Consider the following 16227-nt stretch of genomic DNA (forward strand, 5'->3'; position numbering starts at 1 on the left):
CAGCAGGACTCCCCTGTGAGGTGGAGTGGAGAGAGAGGGTCAGGATATCCCCCTGTTCTTCCTCATTTGGAACCCAACACTCTGTCCCCACAAAACCCTTTAGGTGAACATCTGCAGAATAACAGCCTGGAGTAAACAAAACTAGGCCTGTCAGAGCAGAATCAAGGGGACAAAAGTTAAGCAAATCAAGCTCTTGTCCCAGAGATGAAGTTCTGGCCTGTGTGCCTGCATCGCCTTGACAATCATTAACTGTGTGGTCTTGAGATAGCAGCAGTAGAGCAGCTGGATAGCCCAAAATAGCTCAGTAGAGAACCGTCCTAGGTTCCTTACATAGTGGGTCACAGCAATATGATGAACTGGTGTGAGCTCTGGAGGCTCTGGAGGCTTATTTGGTCTGAGTTTCTGGCTAAAGAGAAATACATACATTTTGAATGAGCAACCCTGCAAAAGATGGAATTTAAACCCAAAACAATACTTGATTAGAGAAAACTCTACAGGTGTGAAATATGAAAGACAGTGTGAAGCTTACAGCAGTAGAGAACACTGAGCAAGTGGAACTGCAGCACATACTGGAGGTCTATTACCTGTGTCTTCCCATCCTCAACCCCCTCTTCTGACAAAACGGCTACACACCCCCCTCCACCCACCACACATACACAGTCACACCTGTATTTAACACAGAGAGAGACAGAGAGAGAGACAGAGAGAGAGCGCCTCACCGACTCGTCCTTCTTTCCGACCACAGAGAACCACATGGTGTAGGTAGATAGTTCCCGCTCGGCTAGAACTGGCTCGTGCTCAGGCTCAATTAAAAGTCCACAAGGAGGGGCAGATCACAGCCCAGATGTACTGGTGTAATAATCACAGAGACCACAGACCAGTCAGAGACCAAAACAAAACAGCTAGCGAAGGAGGAGATACTAGGTGCGGCGCAGTGAGAGAAAGAAAGAGGTCCACACTACACTCTACTGTAGGACGCCATATGACAAATAATCAGCAGCCAGCCAGAGTAGGAAATACCATTTACAGACTTAAGTAAACAGTCCACCAGCGTTAGCCACTCACTACTCTGCAACAGTTTGGGTAAACTTTCAGAGCACTAGCCAGCTGTGTTCTGCACTGGGCAAATTACTCTCCTCTCCCCCTCTCTCTCTCATTCCTTCGCTTCTCCAGTCTGCCTCGGACTCATGCCTTCCTTCTGTCTCCTGTCCTCCCCTCCCATTTTCCCCTCCCTCTGCTCTCTCTCCCCACCTCTCTCGGTCTTTCTCCCTCCCTTCCTCACACCACCTCAGGTTGAAAATAGCAGTAAAAACAGAGGGTGTGGCCCCCACCTCCTCAAATACAAAAACTATGCTTTGAAAATAAACAGTTCAGGGAGGCCACTCTATTCACCCCCCCCCCGCTCATCCTCCATCCACCTCCCAATCATCCTGCCCCCCCCCGCTCATCCTCCATCCGCCTCCCAATCATCCTCCATCCACCCCCCCACACCATCCACCCCCCCAATCCATCTTCTTCTCAGACTCTCATTCATCTGTCAGTGACAGTCTAAAGCCTCATGTCCACCAGACGCGTTAAAATCATTGCCAATGGAGTAGTCCGCAACGCGGCGTTGTGGATGTTGCACTAGGCTGTGATGTGCTTTACCGCATGGTGGTACAAACTACAAAGTAGTCCGCAACGCGGCGTTGGGGATGTTGCACTAGGCTGTGATGTGCTTTACCGCATGGTGGTACAAACTACAAAGTAGTCCGCAACGCGGCGTTGGGGATGTTGCACTAGGCTGTGATGTGCTTTACCGCATGGTGGTACAAACTACAAAGTAGTCCGCAACGCGGCGTTGGGGATGTTGCACTAGGCTGTGATGTGCTTTACCGCATGGTGGTACAAACTACAAAGTAGTCCGCAACGCGGCGTTGGGGATGTTGCACTAGGCTGTGATGTGCTTTACCGCATGGTGGTACAAACTACAAAGTAGTCCGCAACGCGGCGTTGGGGATGTTGCACTAGGCTGTGATGTGTTTTACCGCATGGTGGTACAAACTACAAAGTAGTCCGCAACGCGGCGTTGGGGATGTTGCACTAGGCTGTGATGTGCTTTACCGCATGGTGGTACAAACTACAAAGTAGTCCGCAACGCGGCGTTGGGGATGTTGCACTAGGCTGTGATGTGCTTTACCGCATGGTGGTACAAACTACAAAGTAGTCCGCAACGCGGCGTTGGGGATGTTGCACTAGGCTGTGATGTGCTTTACCGCATGGTGGTACAAACTACAAAGTAGTCCGCAACGCGGCGTTGGGGATGTTGCACTAGGCTGTGATGTGCTTTACCGCATGGTGGTACAAACTACAAAGTAGTCCGCAACGCGGCGTTGTGGATGTTGCACTAGGCTGTGATGTGCTTTACCGCATGGTGGTACAAACTACAAAGCTAACCACTTGGCTAGTTAGCCTCCCCTTTCCAGCTAATTATTTCACATTCAACTGACCAGCAACATTTTTTGCATGGAGGCCCCGGTAGCAATTAGTGCTTTGGTGGAACAGGGCAGAGAGCCCAGAGACAGGCAAAATGACCTTCTCCTCCATACTGCAAACCTTTCTGCAGCCTTGCGATGCACATGTGCGTCAAGTAGCGAAAATGCGGACTAGACATCCGGCAAAATGTATACGCATCTGGTGGACATACAGCATAAGCCCCCAGAAACACACACAGACCTACCCGGGTCAGACCTGGGCTATAATGGTGCCAGCTGAAACAGGACGGTCACTTTTTACACACACACACACACACACAATTATCCGGAGTTACGGCAGACTAATGCAGTAAACAACCACAGAAGAGAACCCAGTACAACCTAAGGCTCTTATATCAATCCACACCAACAGTGTTAGAAACAGCATGTTCCACCGGCAATGTTGTTGAACTGAAAATGAGGACACCTTCAGGCAGGTTCTTGACAACGATTGAGAGAAGGGCTTATTTTGGATTATTTATGTGTTCACCAGGCAGTAGTCATCAAGTCTGCTTGAGCATGGACGCAACAAATGTTATTTCTTAATTGAATCTGTGTATTTCACATCACTCACATAACACTTCCCTTCCAGCCAGGAAGTCACAAACCTCTTCCAGGAGCACTAGCGGGTATCGACAAAAACCTTATCAATAATGAAAGGAAAGGATTGAAAGATGTCTTACCTTGGCAGCCACAATGCTGAGGCCCATGCCATTGTGCTTCTTCAGGGTGACCGTCACAACTTCCGGTTCCTTCCGCATTTGCTGCAACGAGAGGACACAGCTTAGAGAGCGTTAGCGTAGGAAAAATGTGCTTCTACAGGGCTCTCAGAGCTGGGAGCTCTCTCCTGGACGTTTCTCAGGCAGAATGAGGCGCTGGATGAGGGAGCAGAGGGATAGGCGCAGAGCAGGGTCGTCATACAGAGAGAGAGCTGGGTTGGGGCGACCGCAATGAGAAATGGCGGGGGCTGGAGAGGAGTCAAGAATGAAAGCCACATGCGCTTGGCTCCAGAGGATCTCAATGGGATCGTTTAAAAAGAGGGCTGCCTGGGAGCAGGGTGGGGAGAGAGGGAGAGGGCAGGGCTTTCCACACAGACTGCCTCTCGTCCCTATGGCACTGAACACATTGAGACTCAACAGCCCCAAAGACACAAACAACTCTTCGCTCATCTGCTGAGCTATGCTGTACAGCCACATAGTTCAGAGACAGAGAGTGGATACAAAGCCACATTAAGTAACAGGGATCTGGTGGCATTTCTCATCGTGTGATGTGGTGTAGAACAAGTCTTTCTGAATGCCATTGGAGTGATTTCACCAAGTGCTAGAGGGCAGGGCAATGGTGATGCAGGGTTCAGCTGGCTACAATGAGTAAAGAAAACATTCATTCAGACAACAGATATTCTGCAGTAAGAGACTAACTCTCAACTCAAACAACACCTGCCAGCGAGAGCATCTTCTCCAGAGAGAAAAAGTTTTTAGGATGACAAAAGTCTGACTGCACTAGGCTAGCTACAGTAACACCTCCTGTCTGGACTAGTGATCAGGGAAACCTACCCGTTGTTGTCCTCGGGGATCCCCTGTCTGTCTCTGTGTGTCTTATTAACCCTGTAATGGTTGCTAACAGTGGGACTCTATGGAACACTAGAGTAGTGATTCTGGAGCAATGTGGTGGAAACATGAGGCGGGGTGCCGGGGTCGCCCTGCCTGGCACACGACCAAGAGGCCATTAATCAAAACCTCAGCGGTGCTTAAATGGTTTGGGCGCCCTCCTCCTCTCCGGTCCCTTTACTAGTGTGGGGGCTGGGGCTAATGCCAACCCCGAGCTGAGGTTTCAAGCATGAAAAAGGAGAGCTGGGGGGGAAAAAAACAGGGCAATTATACAGGAAGCAGTGTAATTTCTTTTTTTGTGTGATTAGGGTGAGAAGGGTATAATTTACTGCTGTTCCAGAGCTCTATGGTCACTTATTGGCCTCTGTGGTGTAATTGGTGTTGATTGAAATCGAGCAGGAGGAAGTGTGTGTGTGTGTGTGTGTGTGTGTGTGTGTGTGTGTGTCTGTTAGTGTTAAGTAGAGTAGGGCAGAACGGTGATTGCATGACAGCAGCATGAGACATTAACGTTTTCCATACGATCGTTGGAAACAAGTGATGCCAAAACATTAAGCCACAAACAGAGAAGTTAGAGTAATTGAAACATTAAAGTGTTCTAAACAGCTAAAAGCAGCAGCCTATTCATTCCTCTGTGCTTCTCCGTTACTTAGTAATATGGTGGCTAATGTATAAGGACATGTCTGCGTCATGACTAACAGGGACTAATGTGCATGATCATGCAGCTCAATGTAATGGTGTCCTGCATAGTCCTAAGCTGTAACGGTTGGATGGACACCTACCAGGTCTGAGTTGTCTGCAGAGAAGTGGCTGTCGCAGTCGACTCCTTCAAAGTGGATGGTCCAGGTCCCAGGGGAGCGCGGGTGAGGGGTTAGCCGACAGAATCCTGCACAGGACACGAGAGGAAATCACAGTTATCTTCTTCTACTTAGTACAGATCTGAGACTACATTTACACGGCAGCAGGAACAACTCTCTCTCAAACACTCTGATGAGGACAGGAGCAAACAGCTCTCCAGTCTCCTCTTACATAGCTATTACATTCCACTGCCTACACGTCAACAAAACAAACACAGGCCAGCCCAGCCTCTGATTGGTTCACAACTTTAGGTTTAGACAGAACACAACCGGTGTGACATTCCGAAATAGAGTGTATTTTTGTATCCTCCTCCACACAAGTACCTCTCTGACAAAGGGGGTCCAGGAACTCCTGGAATCCGTTGGGAATGTTCCTCACAACGTCGCAGGAGTAGCCGTCCTCGGGCAGCAGGAAGGGCAGCTGCAGGTCAGGGTCCTCCTCTAGCTGGACCTCTCGTCCGTCGCTACGAGCCAGCTCATCTGCTGTGTTCTCCGCCACGGCAACCACGTGGTCTATAAGCTCCTATAGGGGGAGACACCAGACGGACCAATGGGGGTTTAGTTACATCAGGGGAGAGGGATGTGTGTAATGGTCCTTTGACTGTTTCCTCAATATTCCACAAAGTAGAAACAGCAACCTGGACTGGAAAAGGGAGCTAGGAAGATCAGTCAAGCGGTGAGCTTAGCTAATGTTTACCCCAAAATAACAGCTCAAACTCCAACACATTACAACTATGGGAGGAGACTTGTGTTAAGCAATACTTCAAACCGCAAACCCCCATTTCTCCACTTCAGAGTCATTCATTGCATCTCTAGTGTGTGAGTGCGAACGTGAATAGAGGAGTGCGCACGTGAATAGAGGAGCGCACACGTGAATAGAGGAGCGTGAGGTCATGTCTTACTGGGGGGATGTAAGGCTCGTCGGGAGCACAGTGGTAGTTGGTCATGAGGGCGTTGAGCTGCAGGGAGTTCAGCTTGAAGCAGGTGTTGTGGATGTTCTGCACGTCCTGCATGGAGTACTTGTCCATGGTGAGAAGAGTCGTAGCCTGGGGAGGAACAACAGAACAGAGTACAATTAATGACAGAGAAGGACTTGATTTATAGTGACCTTTTGTCCACGCTGAAGTCCTTCCCCTACAACTTTCCATAGGAACAACGGCTCCTAAAGCATCACCCAGAGCTGCTGACAAGAATTCAATGAAAACCATTCTTCTGAGGTGGAAGAGCCTGCCCCGCCTACAGTAAGTCACCATGTGGAAAACAGTGGGTAGCTAACAGGTGTCCGTGCTGGACAAAGATAGGTGGATCATACCTGTACGATGCGACTGAGGTGGCAGTCAGCAGCCAGCTCCAGGCCCTGTTTCTCTGCCCAGGCCTCGATGTGGCTGAGCTGCTGGCGGAGGATGGCGCCCCAGTAGTGTGAACACAGTCCAGAGTCGGCCTCCATCACCAGCTTGTTGAACAGCCACATGTTGATGAAGTGGAAGAGCTGGGAGAACAGCTGGATGGTCAGCGCCGCGTTGACACGGCAACGACGCAGCAGCGACATGGCGCCCGTCAGGGTGTGCAAAACATCCTCTACGTGGGGAGAGAGCGAGATGGAGGATGAGGAAGAGGGGAAGGAAGAGGAATGTCTTTTTACATTTCCACTACTGCTGGAGTACTTAGTGAATAACCAGTCCACCAAGGTTTCAGTTGATTTCTATACACTATGTTCCCACTAGAGGGCTCACTTTAAAAAACAAGCCGAGTGACATACTGTGTAGCTGTGAATGTAAATAAACTCTGCAAAAAAAGAAACTGTCTTTCAAAGATAATTCGTAAAAATCCAAATAACTTCACAGATCTTCATTGTAAAGGGTTAAACACTGTTTCCCATGCTTGATCAATGACCCATAAACAATTAATGAACATGCACCTGTGGAATGGTCGTTAAGACACTAACAGCTTACAGACGGTAGGCATTTAAGGTCACAGTTATGAAAACTTAGGACACTGAAGAGGCCTTTCTACTGACTCTAAAAAACACCAAAAGAAAGATGCCCAGGGTCCCTGTTCATCTGCGTGAACGTGCCTTAGGCATGATGCAAGGAGGCATGAGGACTGCAGATGTGGCCAGGGCAATAAATTGCAGTGTCCATACTGTGAGATGCCTAAGACAGCGCTACAGGGAGACAGGAAAGACAGCTGCTCGTCCTCGCAGTGGCAGACCACGTGTAACAACACCAGCACAGGATCGGTACATCCGAACATCATACCTGCGGGACAGGTACAAGATGGCAACAACAACTGTCCGATTTACACCAGGAACGCACAATCCCTCCATCAGTGCTCAGACTGTCCGCAATAGGCTGAGAGAGTCTGGACAGAGGGCTTGTAAGGCCTGTTGTAAGGCAGGTCCGTAACACACATCACCGACAACAATGTCGCCTATGGGCACAAACCCACCGTCGCTGGACCAGACAGGACTGGCAAAAAGTTATCTTCACTGACAAGTCGCGGTTCTGTCTCACCAAGGGTGATGGTCGGATTTGCGTGATGGAAGGAATGAGCGTTACATAGAGGCCTGTACTCTGGAGCGGGATCGATTTGGAGGTGGAGGGTTCGTCATGGTCTGTGGCAGTGTGTCACAGCATCATCGGACTGAGCTTGTTGTCATTGCAGGCAATCTCAACGCTGTGCGTTACAGGGAAGACATCCTCCTCCCTCATGTGGTACCCTTCCTGCAGGCTCATCCTGACATGACCCTCCATCATGACAATGCCACCAGCCATACTGCTCGTTCTGTGCATGATTTCCTGCAAGACTACCATGGACAGCGAAGGGCCCGGATCTCAATCCCATTGAGCACGTCTGGGACCTGTTGGATTGGAGGGTGAGGGCTAGGGCCATTTCCCCCCAGAAATGCCCGGGAACTTGCAGGTGCCTTGGTGGAAGAGTGGGGTAACATCTCACAGCAAGAACTGGAAAATCTGGTGCAGTCCATGAGAAGGAGATGCACTGCAGTACTTAATGCAGTTGGTTGCCACAACAGATACTGACTGTTACTTCTGATTTTGACCCTCCCCCCCCTTTTGTTCAGGGACACATTATTCCAGTTCTGTTAGTCACATGTCTGTGGAACTCAGTTTATGTCTCAGTTGTTGAATCTTGTTCTGTTCATACAAATATTTACATGTTAAGTTTGCTGAAAATAAACAGTTGACAGTAAGAGGACTTTTTTTGTTGTTGCTGAGTTTCCAAATGTAACAGTATCCCCCCACTGTGGCCTGGATGAGTTTAATATACACACAGTAAGAGTGTCAGACTGTGTATGAACAGAGGGGAGTCACCTATTTTGGGCCTTTGAGGGTTCTGTTCCTCTGGGTCGTCCAGGAAGGCAGGCATGTAGTTACTCAGGTCAGACTGCAGACACTGGACCAGGTACCTGAGATAACACAACAACACATTGGTTCTGTACGGTCCACACGGATATGGATAAACAAAAAGACACATACAATGCATATACGTCCACCTACATGAAGTCAAACACACATACGTTCCCTTGTCCTGAGAGCAACACTTGTCCTGAGAGCAACACACACACATAAAAGACAGATATACAGAAGAATGCAGAAACTTGCACACACACACACACACACACACAGCCCTAACGGGACTTCCTCTGGAATCCCACAGTAAACCAGTGGTCTGGCCTGGCCGGCACGGCCACCGCTCTGCTCCGGGAAAAAGACAAAGCACCAGTTGTTTCAGCTAGCCATTCCAGGGAGCAGCGAGCAGAACAGGGGAACGGGAGAGCCGTGGAAACGGTTTTTACTGGGACCTTTCCCCTCTCCCCAGGCCCATAGAGCCCTGCTCCAGCCTGGCCAACACAAGCCAGGCCCAAGACATTCCACATATTCACAGCTCCCCTTTGTGTTCCTGCATCCACACACAGACTCCAGAAACAGTACGGACAAGGGCTAGATTTACTTCCTCCAGATCCTTACATGGTTCGAGCTGAAGCAACACAATTATCTTGCTTAACCCCCTGTCCCTCGGCTACTTTTATTGCTCATGGGACAGCTCAGGCAGAAGTTAGCATGGGCCGCTAACCACTAGCTACGACACTGTGAACGAGGGCCATTTTTCCATGGGCAGCAGACATCTATATTTTGTTTTCCACTCAGGAGAATCGATGCCAGAAATGGCAGGGTACTTCACATTTTGATCTAGAATTAGCATAATAATTGTCCAGTCATACTATTACTCACATGTGGTTTGAGTTAGCCCTGATGGCGTACATGCAGACATGACATACACAGGATTGACAGGGTAGTGTGGGCTGCTGCTCCGTGTGACTAGCACACAAACAGAGCTGGGAGCAGGATAAGGTAAAGCCTGGTCTCCAGGTCATGGGTGAGAAAGTGGGGGGCAGAGAAGTGATCAGAAGAGGGACAGGAACAAGAAGTGGGAATGATGGGGCAAAGAGGAGTGGAAAGAAGACAAACCGGGGCAGTTAAAGAGGCTGGCCAAGAAGACGGAGGAGCATCGAACTACATAGAGGAGAGGACCAGGCGTTAGGAAAGAGACGGGGCCAGAGGGTAGGGAGGAAGTCGGGGCACTCACTTGAAGGCCATCTGGACGAGGTGTGCCAGCACGTCCTGGGCGTCCAGTGTGATGCGCGACAGATCCTTGTCCTGCTTGATGAAGTTGAGCAGCTCTGAGGCATTGGCCATCCAGAAAGCCAGGGCCCCCGCAATGTTCTTCTGCTTCTGGAATACACCAATCACAGAGCAGGACAGACCGAGAGAGAGAGAGCAGGGGGTCAGAGAGGAGGTATAGACAGACACAGGGTGAAGGGGGGACTTTCTCAGACTCACAGCCATGAGCAGTAGCAGCAGGGATAGGGATAGACTCGTGCACCTGCCACCCTACCCCACCCAAATCCAAGATGTCCAGAACCAGACACTGGCCCCCAGTTATAGCCTCTCACAGAGGGTCAGGTTTGGAGGGGGGGGGGGCTGTGCAGAGTTGACTACTGGATTAACAGGCTCTTTATTCAATATATTATTTGATATGACAAACATATTGTACAGCTATAATAGGCACAGATCTAAGATCAGTTGACCCTCACCCAATCCGAACCGTAACCATTTAGGGAAAACTGACGTTAGAACAGTGCCTACAGGAAATTTAATTCCACTTTTATTTTCTTGCTAGCTTCTGTGTGGAGCAGTTCCCTGCATGTCCTGATATAAATGCGGTCTACTTCCTCTAGCAGTAGCTACTGCATCTCTGCAAGGGGACCACATTCCACATCAATCAGTATACAAACAAATACTGGTCTGGGATGGACATTCAGCGCAGTTCTCATGTTTTGTAGCCTGTGAAGCGGTTCTTGAACACCTCTAACATGTAGCAGAGATAAAGCTAAAGCTTTAGAGCCCAGTGTCTGGTCTGTGTGATGAGCTAATGTCAATGTCCCCTTAACACAAAAAATAAGGGATACACAAGGTCCTCCCCGACTTGACTCGGCCGGCGCTGGTCCGTGTGTATTCCGCACTCGTCTATCCCCACAAAGAAACGACAACACCCCCACTTCAGAACGGCCACAGGGCAGAACGCATCCAAAAGAACAACCATGTCAAACCACAGACAAAATTAAAAATGGAGAAGGGGAAAATTCAACAAAAGCAAAAGAACGTTGGGGTTTGTCTCTCATCCACACTGAAGTGCAGTAAAGCATGAGGTCACATGGAAATTACAATTACTTCAATGTTGCCACAATCAGAGATTTGTTGTTGGTTTTAGTACCACATGTTCCAGGTTGAAGGCTGAATGAGGGTTATTATGTTGGTGTTTTAGAGTCCAGCTGTTGGAGAAGGGATTGTTTGGTTGAGGGGTTTTTGGTTTCTGTTATGGAGAAAAGAAGCATGGAGGACTGAGCAAAGCTTGACTGAGACGATAGAGGGCGAGACTGAGTGAGAGATGAGAGAGAGAGAGCTCTCTCCCCGAGCAACGTGTTAGGTGTCCTACCTGGTCCGCTTCAGGAATCTCCTGTCACAGAGGTGAGGGGGGGGGAAACAGACAGACATCCCACAGGACAGAGAAAGACTGTCAACAAAAGCCATGGCATGGACAGATTCACACACAGGTATGTCAACAGAACACAACACACAGCACTCACACACACAAATGGTCATGTGAAATACACATGAACTCCACTTTGGTAGTGTATGGGAAATGCCTTTTCCTTTAAATATAGCAAGAGAAGGCACAGCCTACTGGCAGAAACTAGTTTTGAATGTACCCACAATTCTGTTCCCTGTAGGAGGCAGGGGCATTGCTGTGCAGATGGATTATTTAAGGAACACAGATTACATTTCCAATGTCCCTCATGAAGGTTTAAGACTTGGATTTCCAAAATCATCAGGATGATTTCTATAAGATTTCTATAAGACACACACAGAGCAACGCAGACAGATATCCCTAATGCTCCTGCACTGTGTGTGCCTAGTATGTGTCTGTGACAGACACTGTCAGTGTGTAGACAGATAATCATCTATCTATTAACAGACTACAATCGGTATGTAAATTGAGTGTCTTTAAGGTTGTATATTGACAGGATGAGGAATCCCATGAGAACTGACCAGACAAACAGGTCTAAACTCACACCATATTGAGTGTTGTGAGGAGTCAGTCAAACTCTGCTAGGTTTGATTGTTTTGGACCATTTCTGTTTTTCACACATAACTCAGGGTTGGTGTCCCAGAGTATGGGCATTACTGCTACACTAGTACAAAATGTCATTTGGGTTTTGTGCTGGCTGAGAGTGCTTTTGGAACACCACAATGATCCTGTATTTCAGTGTGTTTCAGTTAATACATTAGGGAGGGGGACACAGAGACGTTGGACACACAGACATAACATGGGCTTCACGCCTCTACAAATTATTCCGTGGAAATGACCTGGTTGAATAAACCAAGAGAAATCTTACAAAATACTACGACTACCGGGACGACTACCGGGACGACTACCGGGACGACTACCTAGTCAGCTACAGGGTTTGGGGTTTTCTTTGGGGTTTTGTTTCGGTCCTGGGTCACCTGTATCTCTAGAGGGAAGTGAAATGAACTAATCAAAAGAAAAACATAAAAGTGCAGAGAACAAAATGATATTTTGTCAGAGTGTCCTTTTTCCAGGCAACTGGCTGAGGATATAACGTGGTCATATACACACCAAACCCAGGCCTTAAACCTTGAATGTCCTCCTAATTAGAATGAGGAGGAGAAAAAATACAGCGAGGAGGCAGGATGGACACTCACCTGGATGACTCCTTCCATCATGCTCACCATCTTGTTGACGATGGCTATGACTTTGTGGGTGCGCTCCGAGGGGCCGATGTCGGGCCGGTAGTGGCTGGACATGACGTAGCGACAGGTCATGTACAACACGTAGGTGGGGGACAGCTTGAAGTGCACCGTGGAGCTGTTGGTGTAGTTGATGATGGCCGTCAGGAAGGTATCTTCGGCTGGAGGGTGACAACGGTGCGGTGTGAGTTCACGTGACACAGGCAGATGGGTCAGTCCTGATTTTGCTACAGGAGTGACTGTGTGCATGTTTGTGTGTTTACAGAAGGGCCTTGTGATAACATTGTCCCCAACCCTGGCTTCCTGGTTCCCCAGCAGGGGCTGTTTATAGTGCATTGTGAGAGAGCAACCCCCCCCCCCCCGATATTAGAAATCAAAGGCCTCTGCTCCACAGCCAAACACATAAGCTCACACAACTTCAAATACACAGAGACTGATTTCAGCCGGGCCCAAGACTAGACTCCACAAACAAGGTTCTGCATATAATAGGGCTTGAAAGGCAAGTTAAAATGGCTTAAACCAATAAAGCTATGCCAAAGGGGGAGCGGGAGAGCCCATCACACACATCAGAAGTAGCAGTACATTCAGTGTGTGTTCATTGGAGAATCATTGCATGTCATTCACAGAACAGACTGGTGGGTTTGGCTCCCTATTGATTAGAAGGTAATCAACCAATTGCTCGATCAAGAGAGAGAGGGAGAGAGAGAAAGAGAAAGAGAGAGAGGGAGAGAGAGAAAGAGAGAGAAAGAGAGAGAGAGCGAGAGAAAGAGCGAGAGAGAAAGAGCGCGAGAGAGAGAAAGAGGGAGAGAAAGAGAGAGAAAGAGCCCTGCATGCTACCACCTGCTATTTTCACAGCCTGACTAATTCATGTCGACAGTCATACATACATATGACCTCTATGGTACCAAGGTCTAACAATGTGCGTATTTACATAATAACATTTCAGTTAATGTTGACATGACCGTGTTCAATAAAACCCCTAGGGGCAGTGGACAACATTAAAAGCCAGTTGGCGGCAGCTTGCAGACAATGAGTCAATACCTTTCAGACACCAGCTAAATGCACTGTAGCAAGATGGTGTGGATGTCCTTTATCTAGTTATCATTAAGTCACACTATTACTACACAGCAGGTATAGAGAGAGATGTTACTAAACTACACAGCAGGTATAGAGAGAGATATTACTAAACTACACAGCAGGTATAGAGAGAGATATTACTAAACTACACAGCAGGTATAGAGAGATATTACTAAACTACACAGCAGGTATAGAGAGAGATGTTACTAAACTACACAGCAGGTATAGAGAGAGATGTTACTAAACTACACAGCAGGTATAGAGAGAGATGTTACTAAACTACACAGCAGGTATAGAGAGAGATATTACTAAACTACACAGCAGGTATAGAGAGAGATATTACTAAACTACACAGCAGGTATAGAGAGATATTACTAAACTACACAGCAGGTATAGAGAGAGATATTACTAAACTACACAGCAGGTATAGAGAGATATTACTAAACTACACAGCAGGTATAGAGAGAGATATTACTAAACTACACAGCAGGTATAGAGAGAGATATTACTAAACTACACAGCAGGTATAGAGAGAGATATTACTAAACTACACAGCAGGTATAGAGAGAGATGGTAAGAGAAAGACTCAGAGTGAGAGAAGAGAAAAAGCTAGAAACAAAGAAAGAGAGAAAGAAGGGCAGAGTGAGCCAGTACTTAGCCAGGACTCAGCTCCAGCAGAGAAGGACTCACAGTTGTCCCTGAACTCGATGCTGGCCGGCAGCGTCACTTCTGGGCTCAGGCTGTCCTGGGACCTGCAGGGAGGACAGAGGCTCTCAGTAAACCAGCACACATAGGACCTGTTCACCCCGCCGTTCACCCCGCCCGTTCACCCCGCCCGTTCACCTCTCCAGAAGCAGGGCCTGCACACGCTGGTACAGCATGGCTCCAGTCTGCTCCGGATATGTGAATGCATGAGCTTCCCTGTGCGTCAGAGTGAGCAGTCGTGTGTGTATACCATGCACGTGTGTATCTGTATTATTGATGAGGGACCCCAGTGCAGCTCAGTGAGGCTCGGGTTTCCCCTGGTTCACAAGGCATGGCTGGAGATGGTGTGTCCGACAGAGCAGGGGACTGTAGCGTGACAGAGTTATGACGTAAGCTACTGTACCACTGCTCTCTAGGCAGCACCACTGTAAACACAGATGCTGTCTCGAGTAGCAGTTGACCTAGCTTCAACTGAGTTACCTAGAGTGGAGATTTCATTTACATTTAGCGGACACTCTTATCCAGAGGGATTCACAGTAGTAAGTGCATTCATTTTCATACTGGTCCCCCGTGGGAATCGAACCCACAACCCTGGCGTTGCAAACGCCATGTTCTACCAACTGAGCTACTAATGTCCCCATTAATTCATTGATTCCAGGTGTTTGTGTGTGTGTGTGTGTGTGTGTGTGTGTCTCACCTGCTGTCCTGCTGCTCCCCGCGGATCATGGGTTTGACCATGCCTCTCTCGCTGCCGTTGGATGAACGCTCCATTTCCAGCTTCCCTGAGCTCTGCAGTAACACAGCAATACACTTCATGGTGGAATGTTCTGCTGCCCAACGATGGCACTAAGATCCCTCAAACACAGCAACTACACACACAACATATGAAACACTCTGACCGCAATCACATACAACCACCACACACGTAGTGCTGAGAACACCAAAGGACACACATTGACATGGAGGGGGAGCTACTGTACCTTGCTGGTGGAGAGGGCCGTCCCACTGTGGAGGTCCCCTTGCAGGTCAAAGGTCGTCTCAGGAACACTTCTGCTTGACAGATGGGCCAGAAAGAGAGAGGTGGCCAGAAAGAGAGAGGTGGCCAGAAAGAGAAAGACAATAAGCTCAAGGACAGAACATCTCCCAGGCAGAGCAGGAGGGACTTTCATTACTGGGAGAGAATGACAGGAGCTCAGACATAATCCACAGCACCACACACACACACACACACACACCAGGCGACGCACACGAGCACACACACCAGGCGCATACACACACGCACGTACGCACACTCACACCCACCAGGCGCACGTACGCAGACACACACACACACCAGACGCAAAGACAGAGCTGTCTGTTCTAAAGAAAAGGACTTACTATTTCATATGCTGACCCATGACAAGAGGACGCACACATGCTGATCTCTACAGTACAGCCATACAGTCTGCCCTGAGGGGAACATGTGACTGTAGCCTCTCTTACTGAAAGCTGTGTAATTGACCAGAGAGGACTGGTTCAGGCCAATCACAACACAGTCCCATACTTAGAGCAAAACCCATAGTCTGAGTTTGAACTAAATTGGTGTCATTTGATTTCCATTGCTGTTCAAAGCCATTGAGTTTTTGGAGGTCATGGAGCATGGAGGTCCCATAGCAAACATACGTGTCCCAATGTACAAGTAGCAAGAAATGCACCAGAACTGTCCCAAAAGTCCTCTGATCTATTCTCTTTTCCACTCCCTCGTTCCCTCTCTCACCCAGATGTCATCCTCTCTAACATCAGGCCACAGCATTAACGGTGGATTAGGGTTTATCACTACATCCACAAACATGAAGAAATTAACCAGCCCAGCCAGCCAGCCCAAATGTTATACATCAAGTCAACGTGGCTGGTCAAATTAACATCCTGGGAATTCTGTCCTTAGTCTAAAGCCCAGATATACACAGACTTAATGACTCTCTAATTAGTGGATCTACATCAACAGTTCGTCTCCGCTCACCAAACGCACTCTAGAAGCCTAACGACTGATAACATGCTAATATAGTCATCTTCTTGAATCCTCATAAATCTACTGTCAATGAGAGCCTAGGTCATTCTCCAGTCATCTACTATAGTGTCC

At 48.4% G+C, this 16227-nt stretch overlaps 1 protein-coding gene across 46 annotated transcripts in view; it reads right to left on the bottom strand.

The window, feature by feature from the left end:
- Nucleotides 1–16227, bottom strand: part of afdna (afadin, adherens junction formation factor a) — a 132325-nt gene that overhangs the window by 27195 nt on the left and 88903 nt on the right. For 25 of the 46 annotated variants that reach the window (XM_090242932.1, XM_090242923.1, XM_090242914.1 and 22 more), the window contains 12 exons: nucleotides 15089–15158; nucleotides 14806–14897; nucleotides 14094–14155; nucleotides 12282–12487; nucleotides 10993–11013; nucleotides 9583–9728; nucleotides 8307–8401; nucleotides 6287–6552; nucleotides 5877–6020; nucleotides 5299–5497; nucleotides 4900–5003; nucleotides 3197–3277 (listed from right to left, as the gene is read on the bottom strand). In XM_090242932.1, coding sequence (XP_090099058.1) covers nucleotides 3197–3277; nucleotides 4900–5003; nucleotides 5299–5497; nucleotides 5877–6020; nucleotides 6287–6552; nucleotides 8307–8401; nucleotides 9583–9728; nucleotides 10993–11013; nucleotides 12282–12487; nucleotides 14094–14155; nucleotides 14806–14897; nucleotides 15089–15158 — 1486 coding nt within the window. The remainder of the gene's footprint in view (nucleotides 1–3196; nucleotides 3278–4899; nucleotides 5004–5298; nucleotides 5498–5876; nucleotides 6021–6286; nucleotides 6553–8306; nucleotides 8402–9582; nucleotides 9729–10992; nucleotides 11014–12281; nucleotides 12488–14093; nucleotides 14156–14805; nucleotides 14898–15088; nucleotides 15159–16227) is intronic. The other 21 variants (XM_090242933.1, XM_021611946.3, XM_090242916.1 and 18 more) reach the window with 1 other exon arrangement.

Source organism: Oncorhynchus mykiss, chromosome 8, assembly GCF_057628025.1.
Source record: "Oncorhynchus mykiss isolate SJ-2025 chromosome 8, ASM5762802v1, whole genome shotgun sequence".
Lineage (NCBI taxonomy): Eukaryota > Metazoa > Chordata > Actinopteri > Salmoniformes > Salmonidae > Oncorhynchus > Oncorhynchus mykiss.